Source organism: Dromaius novaehollandiae, chromosome 6, assembly GCF_036370855.1.
Source record: "Dromaius novaehollandiae isolate bDroNov1 chromosome 6, bDroNov1.hap1, whole genome shotgun sequence".
NCBI lineage: Eukaryota > Metazoa > Chordata > Aves > Casuariiformes > Dromaiidae > Dromaius > Dromaius novaehollandiae.
The window spans coordinates 24,823,473-24,842,920 of NC_088103.1; the positions used below are offsets into that span (position 1 = coordinate 24,823,473).

Sequence of the window (19,448 nt, forward strand, 5' to 3'; positions counted from 1 at the left end):
TCAAAGTCATGTTAACATGTACAAACTACGGTTCTCCTTTTCAAGGTAAGTTAGCAGCCTTTGGGGTTAACGAAGAATAGGAGGAAGCTTTAAAAAAAAAAGCGCAGCACCTGAAAGTTCAAAGCCTTGAAGGCAATATGAGGAAAACAACTTTAAATGCTGAATCTAATGCATTTTAAGCCTCTTGAGTTTGTTTGTTTCCCCATATTCACTCACACCTAAAGGAAAAGCTATGATCCCATAAGGTCTTCAGGAGCTTCCCAGCTCATTTCACCCGCCAGAGCATCCACCCTCTTTTACTACAAAAACTCCCCATTAGATTTCCCCTCTTCTCCCACGTAACATAGTGACTGGGAAAGTAGGCCTTCAAACAGCCTGGCACTGAACAGCCAGGCCCCTGTTTTGCTGAGAGGTAGGAGCACAGCTCTCCACTCCAGCTCACTGTGAATCAGATTCTTTAGTCTGCAGACAGAGCTCACATCCCTCACAGACCCCTTAGGGCTCCCTACAGCAGTATCCCTACAGCTGACCCTGGCGGCAACTGGCTCCAGCTTAGGCAGAAACTCTTTCCACACAGGTGAGCACTAAAGTCAGATAATGCCATCAAGATCCTTTGGAGAGATTCATCAGCCTTGGCACACACACAAACATCCTGGGTCATATATCCATGTTCCCTCACTACATACAGCCCACAGAGTACTTCTGAAAGATGACTGGCATCTTCTCTGTGAGGCAACCCACAGAATATATTAAAATGTGTTCCTGTATTGGCAGAGATGTCACTTCAAACTGGATTATTTTAAACTTCCCAGCAGGCTTTTATGACCATCTCTAGGGGTCATGTGCACACAGGACAGAAGAACAGACCACCATAAATAGAACACCACGGAGGAGCAGTGTGCTACATGGCATTAACTGCACTCACCCCTCTTTCAAACCCTCTAACAACACATGCTCCAACTGCCACCAAGGCACCTATGCAATCTGTTTTACACACCCATTCCTTACCTCCAAATTCACTCACTCACCCTCCCTTCCTAAAGGGAAACTGCTCAACAGCAACCTTAACTCCATTTCACATATCACTTCCTTCTCTGAAGACAGCCCTTTTCTAAACACATGCACACACACACATGCTCTCTCACTTAACTCATCTGAAATCTCGTTACTCCATACACATGGACAAAGATAATATCCAAGGGGCTGGGAATTATTCTGGGCCAGGTTAAAGCTTGTGACTCCCTGGAGCATTCTGGACAAGTTCCACTTACAGCCTGGACTCAGGGGCAACATCATATACTTCAGAGTGGGTGGAAGAAAACACAGAACAGATGGTTTTCTTTCTTCCAAAGGCAACTTGCACCTTGTTAGGCTCTCATGCACAGTTCAAAAATACCAATTACAGAGCAGGTTGGGGACTTTTGGTCACAAGCACTTCCAGGAACCAAATCCTATACCACATTGTTTCTCTCCAATTAAACATTCTCCTTTGTTGACAGAGGTCTTCAGCCATACTGCATGCAAGGCTGGTCATTAATAAAATGCTTTCTTGTTCTACAGAGAAACTGCCTTCAAATTAGCTAGTGTTAATGTATTTTTAATTGGCTATTTTAGGGAAAGTGCAGGCTAGGATTTTTAAATTAACAGAAACTGTTCTTCACTCATCTTCCTTTAGGACAACCTGCGTGACAAACCTTGCCATAGCTAGCTCTATTTCTGCCTCTGGATAGAACCCCTCATTCTGATGAGGTGAACCTGAGCAGCAGTAGGATATGCCGTATAAAGGCTTTCTTATAAAGGTCTTTCTTCAGAATAAGGCTTCTTGTAACAATACAAAAGTTTAAAAGAAATAGCAACAATCCCTTAGATTTTAAGTCTTTGCCACTTCAGCTGCAATACTTCTGTACAAGACTACTATAAAATATTTGTACATAAAGAAGATGAGTTTAGCAAGAACCATGAAAGCTGAGAAATTAATATGACAGGTGAAAGTATACGTCTGGAGGGGAAAATATTTCTCCAGTTAGTTACTTCGTAGTGAAATATCAGCTATCAGTCTGCCTTGTATCACAGAAAGGCTTTGTCTAAAATAAAATATCTTGGTAAATAGCAACAGCCTTCTCAAAACAGAGGCAACCTGCCCAGGGGCATATAGTTAGGATTTACCTTTGTAATGTTTTATCTTTATATCTGCATTAGTATAAAGATGACTTTCCAGTGGAAGGAATATACAGATGTGAATAAGGTATGTGTGGGGGGGACTTTTGGAGAAGAAAACATTTTCCACATTCCTGTATGCTCAGTGTCAGTAATCACTGGATTAAAAAAACAAGCCCTGCCGCTGCAGTCTGCAGCTGAAAGAGGTGCAAGCACAGCACTGGTGCACCCTACACCACATGTGCCTCTGGCACCATGAATTTATCAGGAACCAGTGGTCAGCAGGGGCCAGGAGGACAGAAAGAGCAGGAGCAGTTGACTGTTTTAGAGTCTCTGTTTTACACATGCTTGCAAACCCCATGGTAAGCATGTTATACCTCCACCAGGAAATGAACGATTGCACAACAGGCAAAGAGGGCAAAAGGACAGAAAATGCTCATTAATGTCAAGGAAAAAGAGGGCAGCCAGGAGGTTGTACTCTTCATGCCAATGTCCAATCACCTAACAGCAGTTCACCTTAATAACAAAGCTTTCCAAGAAAAGACAGAGACTTGGGCATTTCAAGAACAGCCATAGGAGATCCCAGCTCTCTGCCCAGGAAACAGCAAAAACCCAGTATATCACGTATCACCTTCTTACTGAAGCATAGCAAAAATGAGACTATATGGCATAAGAGGCCAAAGAGAGGAAAACCAAAAATCAATAGGATCTAACAGAGCATGACGGAAAATCACTTCCCCCATAAAAAGAGGTTACTTACCAGGTTAATTAATCTTTTCTGTATTGTACTTAGACACCCAGGAAATGGACAGGGTCATAGAAGCAGTGTGGGTGGGAATGCAACCCTCAGAACATGCTTTCAAGAACAATCAAAGGTTAGAGATTAAATCCAGGCAGTGTTCTACTGCACAACACATCAGCAACTTGACATAGGGACCAGCTGCAGCTCAGAGTGTCACTGAACAAAATACACTTCCAATATCAACAATACAGCAGTAACAGGCTTCTCTTCCACTGCAAAACCAACCCAACAGCCCTCTCCAGCCCCCTTGGAGGGTGAGACCCAAGAACTGGAGCATCTCTGTCTTCCCAGGTCAGCAATGCCAGCAGAGACAGAAGAAGCTGGACTATCAGCCTCTAAGCTGCATAACTGCAATACTACTGCAAACTCCAGCCCACAAAACTCTCATGTGTAAACATTGTGCCAATAACTCAGAAAGCTCCCAACCCAGCAGCCACTTCTTGAGAAAGGGTTATGCCTTTCTCTTGTTGTGAATGCACAGGTAAGCCAACAGAGAAGTGCCTGAAGAATGGCAGGGTAGGGGGTTTGGTAGCCCCAGAAGCCTTAACTAGACCTCTGGAGTGTCAAATACTTCAATACTCCAAAGCCAGGTGCATATAACTTTGAACTGCAATTTCTAGTGACTGGAGCCCTACTGATGGGCTCCACGAAAGAACTGCAGACGCTTGCTGTCTTACAACTCCTCTGTTCACATTTAGCTTGAGCTACTGATAGCAGGCCACCTATGCAACAGCCCTACTTAGGCCCAGGATACTCGGTAAGGGACATGCAGGTGTATGATTTCCGTTCATTTCAAGATCACCTCTTCAAATCATAGGTCACTATATTAAGTTCCCCCCACTGGTTGCCTTGGTCTGGCAGGACCATTTACAAACTGCTGCTTCTCAGTCTGGGACTTTTTGACTCCAGTACAGCTCTTAAGTAACTTTGTGATGCAGCTATCCAAGCTCTTCCTACAATAATTGCCTCAGTTGCTATCCACTACTCAGTCTCTGCAACAGAGGAGCATGGACAATGCTGCCATCAGTCCCCTTCATTACCCAGCCCCAACGCAGCCCCTCAGAGTAGACGCATCACACAGGAGTGGTTTGCAAGAGAAGCTAAGTTCCTGATCACATCATTCAAGATTACTCTCATGCCCAAGCAGCTACACTACAAGGTCCAAGGTGGACTTAACTCGGACATTTCTGCAAGTAGGAGTTTTGACTCTGCAACGCTACTGTGTCTAACCCCCCTTTTTTATTTCTCAAATATTTTTTAATCTGGGGATTTTTTAACCAAAACTTATGCCTTACTGAACAAATACCTTAATCACACGGCATCCTGTCAAAACACACATCAGTGCAGACAGTCCTCTACTCCCGCAACACAGACATCTGCCACTAGAGCAGCATAGCATGGATAGGTCCTTCTCTTACATACAGTCAGTGTTAGTGGAAGGCAGGGCATGGTTTGTAAACAAATCTTTTTCCTCCAAACCCTGTCCTCTGAAATGACTCAAAACCCCTCAGCAGGCCTGACCTGAAATTCAGCATACAAAATACCAGCCAAAACAGCTAATTTTTGGCAAAGTTCTAAGCAAATGAAAACATTGTCAATTAGGCAACACTAATTGCAGGCAATGCTATCTAAGTTCAAAGTCGTGCTGACGAGGCATGGGAGACTGGCAACACCCATGGCTATGACATGAGAATTAGAGAAAAGTAATTCTCAGTTCCCTCCAGGACTGTACCAATCAACTCCTAATAAGTAGGAGGGACTCACCTGTACTTCAACATTAATTCTGAATAGAAGGAAATAAAATACACATCGGTGTTGAACTTCTGCCTTAAAACACTGTGGTATGGCTTGCTCTGCAAATAGCTTTGGGGTTTGTGGATGGGAAGGTTAAGCAGACGCTTTTTACTTGGGTGCTCACATTTGCACAAATACAAAATGACTTGAGAGGATGTGAATTTCTGCTCAGGACTAAAACTGAGCTGATTCGTGGACCGGCAGCTGCTGCAGATCTCTGATAATTTATATCAGTTGAACCAGAGGGTGATTTACCGGTGGCTGGGGTTTTGTGGGGGCTTTCTTCTCAATATGCAATTAAAAATTTCTCTGCATTCCAAGCTGGGCTGACACAAACTGGCCAAGAAAGAGCAATCAATCATTGAGAGTTCTTTAATCAAGAGCTTCCTTGCACATTTAAGTGGCTTCTATTGACAGGGAACCTTCCTGTTCAGGAAGTGCTAGAGTGGATCTGAACACCACAGTATATGTGCCCTTGGAGATCAATGTTTTCTGGGAGCTCAGCTATAATGGGAGGAAAAAAGCAGAAGACTTAACTAGTTAAATCAAAACAACAGCCAGTTCCTACTCAATCATTCATCCTTTCTGAGCAGTGAAAGCATACTTCAGCACTGGCTGAAAGCAGCTTTATTGCAGGTTGGTACGTGCAACACTAACAATCAAGGACGACAAGGTGGTTTGATACCAAATGTGTTTCCTTCCTTCCAAGGTCACCTGTCTCCAAAAAGAGCATATTCCCCATCAGGACAGCATTCTCCCCAGTCCCAGCACCGGCTTCTTGGTACAGGCAGGTCTGGACTCTGATTTACAGAAGCACGCCCCATTATTTCCCTCTGGGGTCCTGAGGGAAAGGGGAGATTGGCAAAGCAGCCCTCATATTACAGCAAACGGCCTGCTCCATAGAACTAGTGCTTCAAGTGCAACATGCAGGCAAATGCACATGATAGCACAGGGCTGCTGTTCGGGTGATAATGGACAAAATGACCTAATGACAACCAGGAAAATGGCACAAGTCACTGCTGGGAGAGGAGAGACAGGGTAGACGACAGGTACAAACAGAGGGAGAAAAAATCTCAGAGTACCTGAGACACAAAGGAGAGAAGGATTTGAACAGCTGCTCCAAGCAGGGACTTAGAAGAGCTTCAGGAATAGGGAGACGGGGACATCAGAAACAAATCTGTAGGTAACACAGAGGGGAGCAGGCAGAGACAGCACAGGGGTCTCTGCAGCATAGCCAACATGAAAAGAAGGAAGTGAACATATTGAAGAAAGGAGGCTAGAAAATCCAGCGCATGACAGACACTCTCCCATTCGAACAGAGGCAGCAGCCGCCCACCTGGGAAACATCCATGGACACAGGTTTAGCAGTGAGAAAGAGGTGGCTTACCAGTAAAATGCAGCCAGTTCTTGAGTCAACCATTCAACAAGGCATAGACACACCATGCATCAGATTAGGACAGGAGGAGAAGAATAAAATCTCCAAGCAGGACTGCAAAGGCAGAATATAATTATACAAATGCAAAGCGCCTTGAACCAAGACCCTTTGCTTTGTGGACTTTTGAAGCCTGGAAGACATGCAGCACAGTTTCTAAATTCCTTTTTTGGGGCTCTATGACTTACAAATCTTACAATATACAACACCTGGGGAATGAACAGTTTTCACTGACCAAACCTGCTCAGGTTACGGTCAAGGCTATACATCTGTGAACTGCATTGAGACTACAAATAAAAGCTCTACAAGGTCTTTGCAAAGAAGCATCTATGACAACTCCAGCCAGCCAGCTTTCTTTAAGGAAGTAAAAGCTCCACATCTGAATTGTGCCCATCCCTTGTCCTGTCCATTGGTAAATCCCAAAGTCTAGATATAGCACTCAGTATTAAATCTCATGCAGGACAAACAGATCCAACAAATCCTAAGAGGGGTTGAAGACCATGCATGTCTTTGTCACATCCCAAGGAGACAGCTAAATACTGGAAGGACATCAAACACAGATCTTAAAAGCATCTTTTCCCAGTGATCATAAAGTTTTGCTCTCAAATTCTCCAGGACAAAGGATTGTGTACCTGGAAATTTCAAGCTGCAAGAAAATGCTTGGTGGTCATTTTTTCTTTAAGGCACAGCCATTAGTTTGTGCCTGCCTAGGATTATAATAAAAGACACCTTAAATCTTCACTTTAAAGAGGGAGTTTCTGCTGAAGCTCTACCTCACTGCAAAATGCAGGCTCTCCAACGGCAAATGGGCCACAGCATTGCTGCATGCACATAAAGACGGAGTGTCTCCAGTAGTCTTCACCCACCTGTTTTCCTTTCTTTAACTGCTGTCACCTCCCCAAAGCAGGTAAATTAAAGACTGAATAGTCTGTCCTCTTATTCTTTCCCAGACCACCCAAAGAGACTCAGTCAACTCCTTCCGTGAACATTTAACCCTTCCTGCAACCTAGTGGGGGAAAAAAATGTGAGGGGAAGGGCGGGTTGCAAGGACTTTCTCCTTCCTCTGTAAATGTCTGCACTGGCATCAAGTAATCCATAGGCTGGGTTATGTTGCAGACTTCCTTCAAAGCACATGTGCAAGCACTGGCATCAAAGGGATGAAGGGGAAGCCCATAAGTCTTCTAATGTAAGGACACCTGAATTCAGCTCCCAGCACTGCCACCATGATATTGACTGCCTTTGGGTAATCTGCTGGCTCCCACTGTCTTCTACAATCCAGACCCCCATGCCAGAACCATAAGTACCTCCATTACAACTGAACTGCAGCTTGCCTAGCTTCCCACACCAGCTCAGAGACTTCAAAGCTTTACGGAAAAACAGTAAGATGCAAATGAGATTCCTCCACAGAAATCTGGAATTCTCAACCAAACAGCAGGCTGGCAAATGCCGTGCCAATGCTGACACCCTTGCCAGACCAAAAGGGACATCCTGCAAGATGGCAGAGGAAAGCCCACAGGAAGAGCCAGGCTTATGCTCAGAGCTGTCTCTCCAGGCCCTGCAGGACTCCCAGGCTGAGTGGGCTGTCTCCAAAGCGCAGCCTATGAAGAACTTTGAAGTTTCCCTGCTAATGTGATGGATCAGTGCTTGCAAGGGAGAAAGCAGCATCTGTGCTCAAAACCCGAGCAATATTAAAGTGATCTAGACCTCATGGACCTCACCACTCCTTTTCTCTTGTTTGATCAGTCCCCCAAGGCTTTCAGTTCCTAACAGAAAATTCCTCAGCTTCCTGCAGAAATTTCTGCATGTGACTTCAAATGTTTATACTGCAACCCACTGAAACTCACTGCTTCTGGAACAAAAGGCACTGTGCCTCTACAGAGGGAGAGCTAGGAGGAGCAGAATGAAAGCAAAGTACAATTTATGTCTCCCTCTGAGAACTTCTCTGCACGGCAAAATCACTACAGCCAGAACAGCACTCCGTCAGGGCTTAAGACCTCTGGTGTGGGACATTCGAACCAGGTGGACCAAATCAGCAGGTGGAACAGGGACAGGCATGCATAGTGGTGTCCTGCCACTCAGCAAACAGCATCCACATTTGAAGGGGCAGCGGTTTAGCAGGAAAGGCTGCTCTATCATGGCCAAACTGCTTCTCTAACATTTCTATTGATGAAGAAAACAGGGGAGGTCAGAGTCATCATTAGGCTCCTTACCTGGGCTCCACACACCTCTTGTCTCTTTTCCTTCCATTCTGAGCTCACATGCCCAGTACTCTGCAAAATCGCTGGAGATCAACTCACTTTTTTGGTGTCATTTTTCTGCCAGAGCCCAGCTCCTGTTTTGCAGCCTCCCCACACCAGGTTCTAACCATCCACGAGCACTGCAAGTAATGACCCAGAGCAAAAGCCATCTCTGTAATCACAAAGTCCTATAGAGAGAACCTAGACTTATCTGCAAGGGCCATTTGCGCTTATACGCAATTCATCCTCAGCATGGCTCTACTCCGCAAGGCCCTCCTGAAGGGTACTTGAGAAATACACAGGCAGCAGGAGTTCCAGACCCTTTTGGCCTCTGTCTCAGAAGGACATGGCTGAGCAGGCAGATCTGCCCATCTCCTAACACAAAGATATGCACAGAGTCCATTGCCTGTCTGGTCTGGGAGTCAGGACTTACAGGTTGGCCCATGTCTGGATTTGGTCAGCCCATAGACAGGACTGATGTCACATAAGAACAAACTGCCCAGCCAAAGCAGAGAGAAGTGTATCAAGAAACATGGGGACTACAACACAGGATATGCTCAAAGGGCCCTAGCCTGCAAAATGAACTACCCAGGGAATATGTCAAGCCTCAGAAAGCAAGACTGCAGCTCCCAGCTCATGAAGGGCAGAAGTCACCTTAGTGGGAGACAAAGCACCAAGGAACCAAGATGCTAGGACCAAACCACAGCTTTTTTTCCTCACTTGCTAATTCACATCACAGGCCTCACAGGCTCATTTCTGGAGGGAAGAGGTTACTTAGCCTGCAAATACTCAGGGGAAAGACTACTCAGGGCCCAGCTCTCCCACCTACTTATGTCTCCCACCTCCCCTTGCTGACTTAAGTTGGATGACACAATCTCCAGAGGTCACTTCCAACCTCAACAATTGTGTTTTATCTGCAAATTAAGGTTCCTATAAGCTTGCCCCAAAATAATTACCAGAATGAATTAGTCTATTCAATTCCTTTGGTTCCAGTATGCCTGAGGCCCTCCAGAAGGGTGTGCTTGTTTTGTTTACCAGGCATCCATAGTTTCTCCTGTTATCTCTCACTCAGGCAGCCTCACTCAGGTCTGCACCCCTTTCTGGGTATTTTCAGTTGGGCCCTCTCAGTAGCAGGTCTATCCTAAGCACATGTCAAGTTTATGACACTTCCCATCTACAACAGAGCAGATCTGTGCAGGAACATTTGCACCATTCCCTTTGGAAAGCTCTAGTGACCTGATACAACATTCAACAAAAACCACCAGGCAGAGTCAGCACTGTGGCCTCCCCTGGCATTTTGAATCAAGCAACTGCTCAGCCCTGCCTCACCTCCCCCTTTATGATTCAGACACTTTACCCTCTCTGACAACCCTAAAAAGACAGGTGAGCAGCCACATATTATGAAAAGGAAAGTAGGGACTGAGCAGCAGTAGAGTTATGGCACATCAGCTGAGCCCTGGTAACTGGACACATGCTTTTACTAGCAGCTTGGTAGTTGCAGTGATTTAAGAGGTTATTGCACTGTGCTGTTCGTCCTGCCTTGCTGTTGGAGATTATTATGTCCTTAGCTAACACAACGGAGAGGAACATGTGCCAGGTACTTTGCTCCCAGTCTGGTATATCAGCAGTGGACAGCCTGCACTCAACCTCAGGGCATGAACTGCAGGGCTGAGGAATCGCCTGGCTTTCACTTCTTAACCTGCCAAATCTAAATCCATCAGGGCCTGCGGGTCACAGCCATTAGCTTGCAGCAAGAGTAGTAAAGCACTGCAGTTTTAATAGCTCTGGAAAACATTTTAGCAGAGTAACACCTTGCCTTTGCTATGGGCTAACAGCCTGCATACAATCTATAGCCACAAGACCATACACTGGAACCTGTGACTACAGCAGAAATGGGACCACCACTGTAATTCCCACAATGTCAGCTGTTTCCACAGATCATCAAAAACTGGCCCTCAGAAAATGTATCAGGCATCTGAGCTCTTCACAGCAGCGTCTCCAATCATTGACCGCTCATCAGTCATGCTTCTAGACAAATATTGACACTATTTCACCAGCAGAGAAATTCAGGTCCAGGGAAGTTTAGTAGATTTGTCACTGCTATAGCAAATCAGGAACAGAGCTCGAGAGACTTCCTATATAGTCATGAGACAACAGCCGCTACATAGCCCATCTTAGAGGGCCGATTCCATTAAAGGTGTCTTTACCTCATCTCATTAGCAGAAAGTGAGCTCTTCACTCATAAAACCTAGCTGAACATAGCCTTTGGGATATCATCTCCATTACTGAATATCTGCTTAGCTCTGCTAATGGCCTAATATTGGAAGAAGGCTGTGAGTAGCAAGGATCCATGTGGTAAAAATTCTACTTTCCTTGTTTTTGAGCTGACTTTAAAAACTGAAGCCATTCTGGGATGCATAGAGGTACGTACAGAGGCTGCAAGACACTCCTTACATGCTAAGTGCTCTGCACTTCATTTTTGGTTGATGCAGCACATATGGAGAGAAACTGGATAACAGAACCAAAAAGCACAGTCTGTCAGGACAGATTGAAAGAGCTGGAGTCATATGGTCTACAGAAAAGAAAGGCAAAACACAAGAAAAATGGTAACAGTGCTCAGCAGTGAAGAAGGCTGCAGCAAAGGGGCAGGCACTGTATTGTTCTCCACATCCATGCAGACTGGATGAGAAGAGACAGACTTAAAGTGCACTATGGAAACCTCAGGTAAGACAACAGGAAAGCCAGAGCAGCACTAGGCTAGGCTGCTTGGGAGCCTCCACCCCTGGGAGACAGATATTTGTCAGCACTGTCACAAACACTAGCCTGTTCTTGGGCTCTAGAAAAGGACTGAGAGATGTCCAGAGGCCTTGTGCACTTCTTCCTTTCTATTGGAAAGATGATATTGAAAACATATTAGAGACAACACTGAGAAGTCAGGATATAAAAATCACTTTTGCAAGTAATCCTGGTTGAACTGAATTGACAGGAATAATACACATAAGGTTCTTCTGCTTGCCAGGAGAGGAAGCAAGGATGTGCAATGAAGGGCAGCAGCTGTTTGCAGTCCATGCTCTTCTCTGTGTACATGCAGAAGCAAGAGGTGGACAGCCTGGAAATGGGTGGACTGCAAAGAAAGGAAGGGTCTCACAGCAAAGGCAGGTAGATGGCAAGTTAGAAAATAATTTTTTCTTTTTTTTTCTTCTGCTACAGATTTCTTGTATGATGTAGATAAGTCACTATAAGTAAATATTCTCCATGTGGTCCTTAAAGGAGCATTCCTCATCTTCTGCCTATCTGACTTGATGCACCTTAGGGCAGGCTGGCAGTAATGCTGAACAGTCCCAGGTACAAAGGAGGCAGACTGGAAATGATGCTGTACTTTGCGGAAAAAGGCAAGGATAATGCATTTTCAGATGGTATCAGCAAAAGCTACCGTACCTTCAGCTCTTCAGGTTAGAATAATAGCTGTATCGTTAACACCTAGTTTCACAGGGAAGAAAGAGAGATGAATTCATTACCATTTAGGAAGTAGACACACAAATATGGTAAAAGTATGTTTGGGTGGACTGGGTCCTATACTGAATGAAAAGGATAAAAAGAACAAATATCAAATCACAGCTGACTCACCGAACAAGTGGATGTTTTTGAAACAGCACTGTGTGGTGGGAAGAGGACTGAATTGAATTTTGAAATAAAATCCACAACTCGCAACACATACCACAGACACCAGTTAAAAAATTTGCTATAGGGACAGACAGACTCTGGTGGATGTGGTCTGGATGGAGTTCTGCATATGTGAGTAGATACAGCTGCTAATACCCTAAAAGCAATCAGGGGATGGATGATAACATGGGAAGCTACTGTCAAGAAATGGTAAGGAACAGCTAAGAGACAATTTCTTGGACAAAGTCCTAACTGAAAAAAGAGACCAAGAACATCACACGCAAATAAATTTCTTCCTTTTTTCTGACTCATTACAGTTTTAAGAAAACAGGACTTTGCACAGAGTCATCTGTAAATAAAACCAGGCTGAGAAGAGATATGGATTGCCAGCTTCTTAGAAGAGAAGAAATTCACAAGTCCAAAACATTAGCTGATACGTAGAAACAAAAGGAATAACAGTTGCATCAAGAGTATCACCCAGTTTCCAAAGAGAAAATATGATTTCATATTCCTATCAAATTAGGATAGAATGATAGAGACTCTCAGAGAAATGTAAATGCTTAAGAGTTAGCACAAGCTCAGAAACAGTTGAGTGTAACGTAGCACAGGCATGGAAAACTTTGAAAAAGCAATGAAGGCAGCAACTGGATGCTTCTCAGAGACAGAGGATGCAATATCTTTGATGGAAGCAGTCACTGCAAAGTATCCAGATAAGGGAGGCTTGGCTAGTGCCTCTGGAGCTGGTGCTGGTTTCATCAGCTCTCTCCCGCCGTTCCTTCTCCCTCGCTGGGGAGCACCAGGACAGCCTGCGTGCCTGCAGTCAGAACTGCAGCAAGAAAGGCAGCCTGGAAAGCGCTCGAGTTCTGCCTCTTCAGGGCACACACCAGAACTTTGGGGAAGACAGAGGCAGACACTGGGACAAGTTCAAACAGCTGCCCGCTGCAAAAACAGAAAAAGCTTATATGGGAAGATAAATGCAAACGACTGCTGCACATTTCAGTAGCTTCGTAGAGAAGATCCGACTTGGGAGGGGTCGATGACAGGTGGAAGAGGGACGAGACGGGGTGAAAACGTAATGATTTTTTAAAAAACATACGTGTATCCTCATACACGGGGTTGCAACTCGCAGATAAGAGGAGCAGCAGTGACAGCAGAGGACCAGCCGTGTGAATCACCCCACGCAGCTGCGGGGCGCTGCCCAAGGCTGACGGGTCTGGGATAGCGGGAGCCCCGCGGCACGGCGCCGAGTGACGGGACGTTAGCTGCGGCGCCAGCAAGAGCGGTTTCTCCCCGGATCTCCGCTCGGGCTTCGAGAAACAGAGCGCACCAGGAAGCCGAGGAGGGTCCCGGCCGGCGGGCAGCCCGGCGGGACCGCCGCGGCCAGGTGAGCGCGGTGCGGCGGTCCCGCCGCGGCACCTGCCGGTGCCCGGGAGCAGCGGGCCCAAGAGGGGCGCTTTGCCCCGCCGCTCGCACCTGACCGCCGCGCCGGCAAACTTCTCCGGGAGTTACAGCCCGCCCGCCCGCACCCCTACCGGCTTTGCAGGGGTCGCGGTACTCCATCTGCTCCTCCGCCGTCTCCGGCTCCTGGGCCGCCAGCGCGCCGCCCCGGCCGCCCGGCCCCGCGGCGGGCAGAAGTAGGAGCGAGAGCAGCAGGCGACGGAACGGGGCAGCCCCACTGCCCATGGCGGCGGCGGCCGGGAGCGGGCGGCGGAGCGGGGCAGCACAGCTGCCCGGGCTGCGGGCACTGCACAGCGCCAAGAGCCCCGCGCGCCGCCCCTGCCCGCCCGCCGCCGCCGCCGCAGGGCCGCTCCTGCCGCGGGGGGCCGCCGCCCGCCCGCCCGCCCCCGCCCCGGCTGGCCCCCGCCCCCGTCACTCAGGGCACCGAGAGCCAATGGCGCCCGCGCCCGCACCGCCGCACCGCCCCCGCGGGCCGAGGTGCCAGGGGCGGGGAGCCGCCGTGTGCTGTGACACCCCCCCACACGCCCCCGGGCGCCCGCTCGGACCCGCTGCCGCGCGGGGGGCTGCGGAGCCCGAGGGGGGAAGGCCTTGGGCCGGGCCGGCGCTGCGGGACAGCCGCGGCAACTTCCACGCACCTCAGCCTCCCCGAGCCGCCGCCCCTCGCGCGGCCTCTGCCCCGCTGCCCCCAACGGCCGCCCCGCGCGCCCAACGGCCGCCCCGCGCGCCCAACGGCCGCCCCGCGGTTTTCGACAGCAAAGCCTCGGTGCAGTCTACCTTCCCTTGAAATAGTGCACAGGCTTGTAGGAGAAGAGAAATAACTTGGCCTATGCTGTGTGTATTTGTGAGAAAAAAAGTTAGGTGAGAGTTGACATTACCATCTTAAAATCTATGTAGCTCCCTCTTACGAGGGAACGATTTTTGTAAGACCATCAGTGGAAGAAAAGATAAAACAGCAGCTCTATCTGTCCCTCTCACTTTCCTCTTTTAAGCAAATTACAACAGCTAAGCTGTTTTTGGCTGCAACTGGACTATTTTACTGCCGTGGAAATTTGGGCTTTGCGATGACCCTTCCTGGAAAATCAGGAAGGTAGCTCACTATGTGAGATGTATAGAGCCTTAAGCTGCATCAAGATCTGTGTCCATAGTATTTAACATGACAGACACCAGCAAACAAATTTTGTACTTTATCTCTGACATTTTTAATGGTAGAGTGTGGAATAATGCATGAGAAAGCATGACACTTCAGGGCTGCTGCCTTGTGATGGAGGTAGTTTCCAAAGGCATGATTTCTCTGCTATTTACACAGAGATCCCATAAGGCAATGTCAGATGCCCGAAGCTCAGCCACCTCAGTATGTGCTTGAGAGTCTAATAGTCTTGCAATGGCCAGGTGCTTCAGTTCGGATTCAACACTTCTGCAAGCAGCCTCTGCTCATACAAGACATTATGGTCTCTGGTTGTACCAAAATTTATCTGTCACGTTACTCTAGCTCTCACCCTATTCTCACATCACTCATAAGAATGCAGCACTAGGCAAAGACAATACAGATGCTCTACCAGTGAGCAGAGAAAAAGCTGAGAAGTTTCAAGCTCAGTGCAGGCTCCTTGGGTTGAAACACATACTATTATCTCCCTATGCCGCAACTTCCAAACTTCCATAGCAGTATCTGCAAACAGTGTCTCCCATTACAGCATCAGCTCCAAACCTTTCCTTTCACTCAGGCAGGCAATGGCTTGGCATCAGTTATACCTAAATTTGTCACTTCTCATCTAGTCTACAACAATGAATAATACCCGAGTATGAAAAGGCACAACCTGATTCAGGCATCTCCTTAGCAGCAACACAGGCTACTGCAAACCATTCCTTCCCCCCACAACCCCCATTTAATATTGGCTTCCCAGAAAACATCCAGTCAGGGTATGTATATCCTATCCAAACCTTCAGGCAGGCCAAAAAGATTACATCCAACCCTGGCATGAAGACCATGGTCAACAAGCTCTGCTGATCAAACGCACTAGAGTTTTCTACAACTGGTGAAAAGCCCATCAGCATAGAAGACAAACAGCTGGCTGGAGACCATGGAAGACACTCCCATAGGAAGGAGAAGCTATCACAAGCCCCCCAGTTTCAACTCCAAGCATCAGGTTCTCCACATATCTTCTGTTACATGCAGCACTAAGGAGACAGTCCACTACCAAAACAGCACACCACTACAAGCACAGTATCCCCAGGAGGAGAGGTCAAGAAAGATTAAAAAACAAAACACAACAGATGTCACATAAACAACTACCAGGAAGGGCTTAGACATTTCAATGATGAAAGTACCTTCTACTCCTTCGCTGCACCAATCTGGGCAAGACAGGAGGTGAAAACAAGTACTGTTTAACAGAAGGATACTTCAATGGACTAGCCAAGGTTATGACGAGGACTTGTTGCTAATTCAGGATAATGAAACAGCTGCCTATCCATTTATTTTTGCTTAGGGTGCTCATTACAAAGTTGCAGGCCTTCACTCCTCTCTGATCATAGCCAAACCTGAGCTGTAACACCAAATCCACTGTTGACATCTAGCCTGGAGAATAAGGGCACTCTGCATAAGAGCCCTAATGAGTACATGTCATCAAACTCATGAGGATTTTAAATGCAGCTGACCCACCAGCAATGAACATGCTGAACAGAACCAATGAAGAAAAATGGTAATTTTGGAAACTAACCTAGCACCGGAGGCCTTATATGCACAGAAGCATTTTGCTGCTGCTCTTAACCATCTCAGCAGAAGATTACTGGGGGCTTTAGGGACAATTCTTGAAGACCTGAGGCTGAGAGCTTAAGGGAGGGAAGAAGGGACACCCAATAGCCATCTTAAAATATGTAAAGGAAGAATAAGCATTGGCTGCACCAAGAGGATTTGGGCAAGCTTTCTAGCAGTAAGAACAGGGAAACCTTGAAGCAGATTGTCATGAAGAAGGAAAGGAGTTTCCATCGTTGCAGGTTTTTAAAGAGGGGGGTAGACAAATACCCAGCAGAATAAACTTAGTAAAATACCTAGACCCTCTGCCCATTTTGTGAGTTTTATACTGCTCATACACCTGCTAACAATCTTTACTCTTTCCCTATTAGCCTGCTACTTTCTGACTTTGACAAAGAGCAAAGCCTAAGAGTTACTTTAAAAGGAAAGCCTGATTCTCCTCCATGCTTCAGAAGAACTCCTGATTCCTATGAAATAAAAGCACTAGCTGCTCCTTTCTCTCCTCTTCATAGAGAAGGTCCTGGCAGCATTATTCTCTTTCACTGATGGTGTGGGAAGTAGGAAAATAAAGTCTTGGACACTTCAAAGGGTGAGTAAACAGCTTCTCTGATCAACACCATGGATCAGCAGAGCAAGCAATGCACTTTTCAGGAGTGTGGAGATTTGGGCTGTCACTCACTAAGAACAAAGTCTTTCGATCACATGGAAATTGTTTGATAATCTATTCCAAGATGGCAACCTATGCTGGGGAGCGGGAGCTCTTCTGTAGATAGAAGGTGTATTGTAGATGCAGCTATTCAAGAGGACATCCTGCAGCTTGGAAAGAGGGGGAAGGGAGCAAAACTTGGTTGTGTGATCAGAATGAGCCCATGACAGAGTTCAAGGCAGTATATTACTACTATGTATTACTACTATGTTCTCTCACTACAGCAAACTCTTCTCCTGCAAGTCCATTCCCTAGCAAGAGAGCAACTCGACCTTTCTAGAAATGGTGACACAGTCCCAAATCATGTCATTCTGCAAGCAGCATCCAAAGCAGCGTGTGCAGACTAATGGCAGCTTCTTCTCAGTATTGAGAAAAAGTTCAGTTCACATCATCTTGATAGGCAGGTGTCCCATCAGTGCAAATAAGGAACATAGGAAAAAAAAGATACTTTCATAAGAGTTTTTAAATATGAGCTGCTAAAACAGTCAGTAAAGTTTCACACAGGCAGTACAACTGCTGACAGTAACAGTTAAATAACTGGAAACAAAACAATCTATTGCTGTCAAAGGGAGACTTTTCCAGGCAGAATCTCCCTGCTATCCCTCCCCACTCCCCACCCAAAACACACGCAAACAAAATCTGCTGTCTTTTCAAGCCTCACTGAGCAAGTATGCATGCAGCTTTTCTGAACAGCATCCATGAGCAAAGCTATGTGGAAAGTACTTATCGCTGATGGAACAACCCCGCGCACATGTCCTGAGGCCAAAATAAACACAGAAGTGTGCTATTCTTCCATGAAACCCACTTCTTACAGCTTACCAGCTCCTGGGACCACCAAATTTTACAACAAAGTGACTAAAGCACCACCCCTTCGGAGCCTGCCCCACTGCTGAGTCCTCAGCTTTCTCCAGGTTTACAAGCTGAGACTTCCTTTCCTGGTCCCAGCTTCCCAAACATCCGAAGATTTTTCTTCCTTCATTTATATCACTATCACAAGGGCAGATGGACTACATCTCTGAACCCATAGCATTTTCTCTTCTCTTCCCTCCACATTTCCAGTACCTCTCACTTCTGCTAAGACTTATTTCATTGCCTCCTATTCGGCAGAGAACAACCGCTGCTGTAGCTTTAACCCGATGTGCTGTGCAGCACTTCCTACTGGCACTACTAGGCACACTGCACAGGCACCATTTTTCTCTCTGCTTCATGACACTGTCTCAAAGGCCCTGCTAACATCTTTATGGGTTTCCCCGCCCTGACAAAGCCCCTTACATTTACCTTATTTCCTCTTGCCCTTTTCTTCCATGTGGTTTTACCTAGCAATCTATTGTTCTAGACTCTGCTTGCCACTTCCAGAGTTTGCCCCTCCTAGGGCACCTTTTTCAGCTGAGTTTGACCAGTGTCATTGACAAATCTAGGTGACAAATGAAATAGCAGGGCTCAGTAATGATTCATTCATACCTATCTCTTCTGTCCTTCCTTCTATAACACATTTCTCACCACTGCTGCAAGAGGTTAGCGTTTGGTTTGGGTGTGTTTTTTGTTGTTGTTGTTCTTGGGATTACCACTTAAGTTAAAATGATTCACTACCCAAAATCTTTAAAGGAGCTGACACATACATGCTTAAATGTGTTCTGGGGTCCTTAAATCTGCTGTAAAGATAGCTCACCACAATCACAGGCACATTCGTATGCATCTTAACAAATCAACAAACTTAATAATGTAGCCCTGGTATATACAAGTTGCAACACTTCTTCAGCAACCTAGCAGTAGGTAATTGACATTTGGAGAATTCCTTCCAGTTCACCAAAGGAGTAACAGACAGGATTTTAAGTTATTCCATCTTAAAACACAAAAAACTCACCCCCCCCACCAAACAACATTGCTCTTTCATTACTGCAACCTTTCAATTATGTGAGGAAAAGCAAACTACTTTACCTTCTGTAGTATTTTTGAGCTGTACTCAAAAACAAGCTGCGAGACCTCTCACATTTGGAAGTATGAATTCCGGTTTGATCACAGATTCCCAGCCTGGAGGTACGTGAAGCTGGTATTTCATTAATTCACTTAAAATCCATTTTCAGAGCTCATATATGAGTCTAGTGCGTTTGGAAATTATTGAGCAAAGCAAGTGTTTTTGGTGATCTCTGCTGCAAGGCTAAACAGAAGGGCACAAAACACCTTTGGAAATGCAGCTGTTGAGTTCAGAATTCTGAAAGCTGCATCCATTGGTCTTTCCAAAGAGTGGTGCACATTTTGCCATAGAAAAAGCTTCTGTGTTAAGTAACCTTTTTTTTTTTTCTCCTTCCCAAAAGGGATCGATCTGTGAAAGTAACAGCATTTCCCAACATCTCTGCTATCAGACAAAGATGGGATAGTTCCATTTACCTGTTCGCCCACAAGGAATCCTATGTTGAGTGACAGCATATGCTACCTGAATTTAGAGTGAC

At 46.3% G+C, this 19,448-nt stretch overlaps 1 protein-coding gene across 7 annotated transcripts in view; it reads right to left on the bottom strand.

Moving 5' to 3' along the window:
• TLL2 (tolloid like 2) overlaps nt 1–13,879 on the bottom strand; it is a 104,344-nt gene extending 90,465 nt beyond the window's left edge. For all 7 annotated transcript variants that reach the window (XM_064513913.1, XM_064513912.1, XM_064513914.1 and 4 more), the window contains exon 1: nt 13,618–13,879. In XM_064513913.1, coding sequence (XP_064369983.1) covers nt 13,618–13,768 — 151 coding nt within the window. In that variant the 5' untranslated portion in view covers nt 13,769–13,879. The remainder of the gene's footprint in view (nt 1–13,617) is intronic.
• Between the last annotated feature and the right edge of the window lie 5,569 nt (nt 13,880–19,448).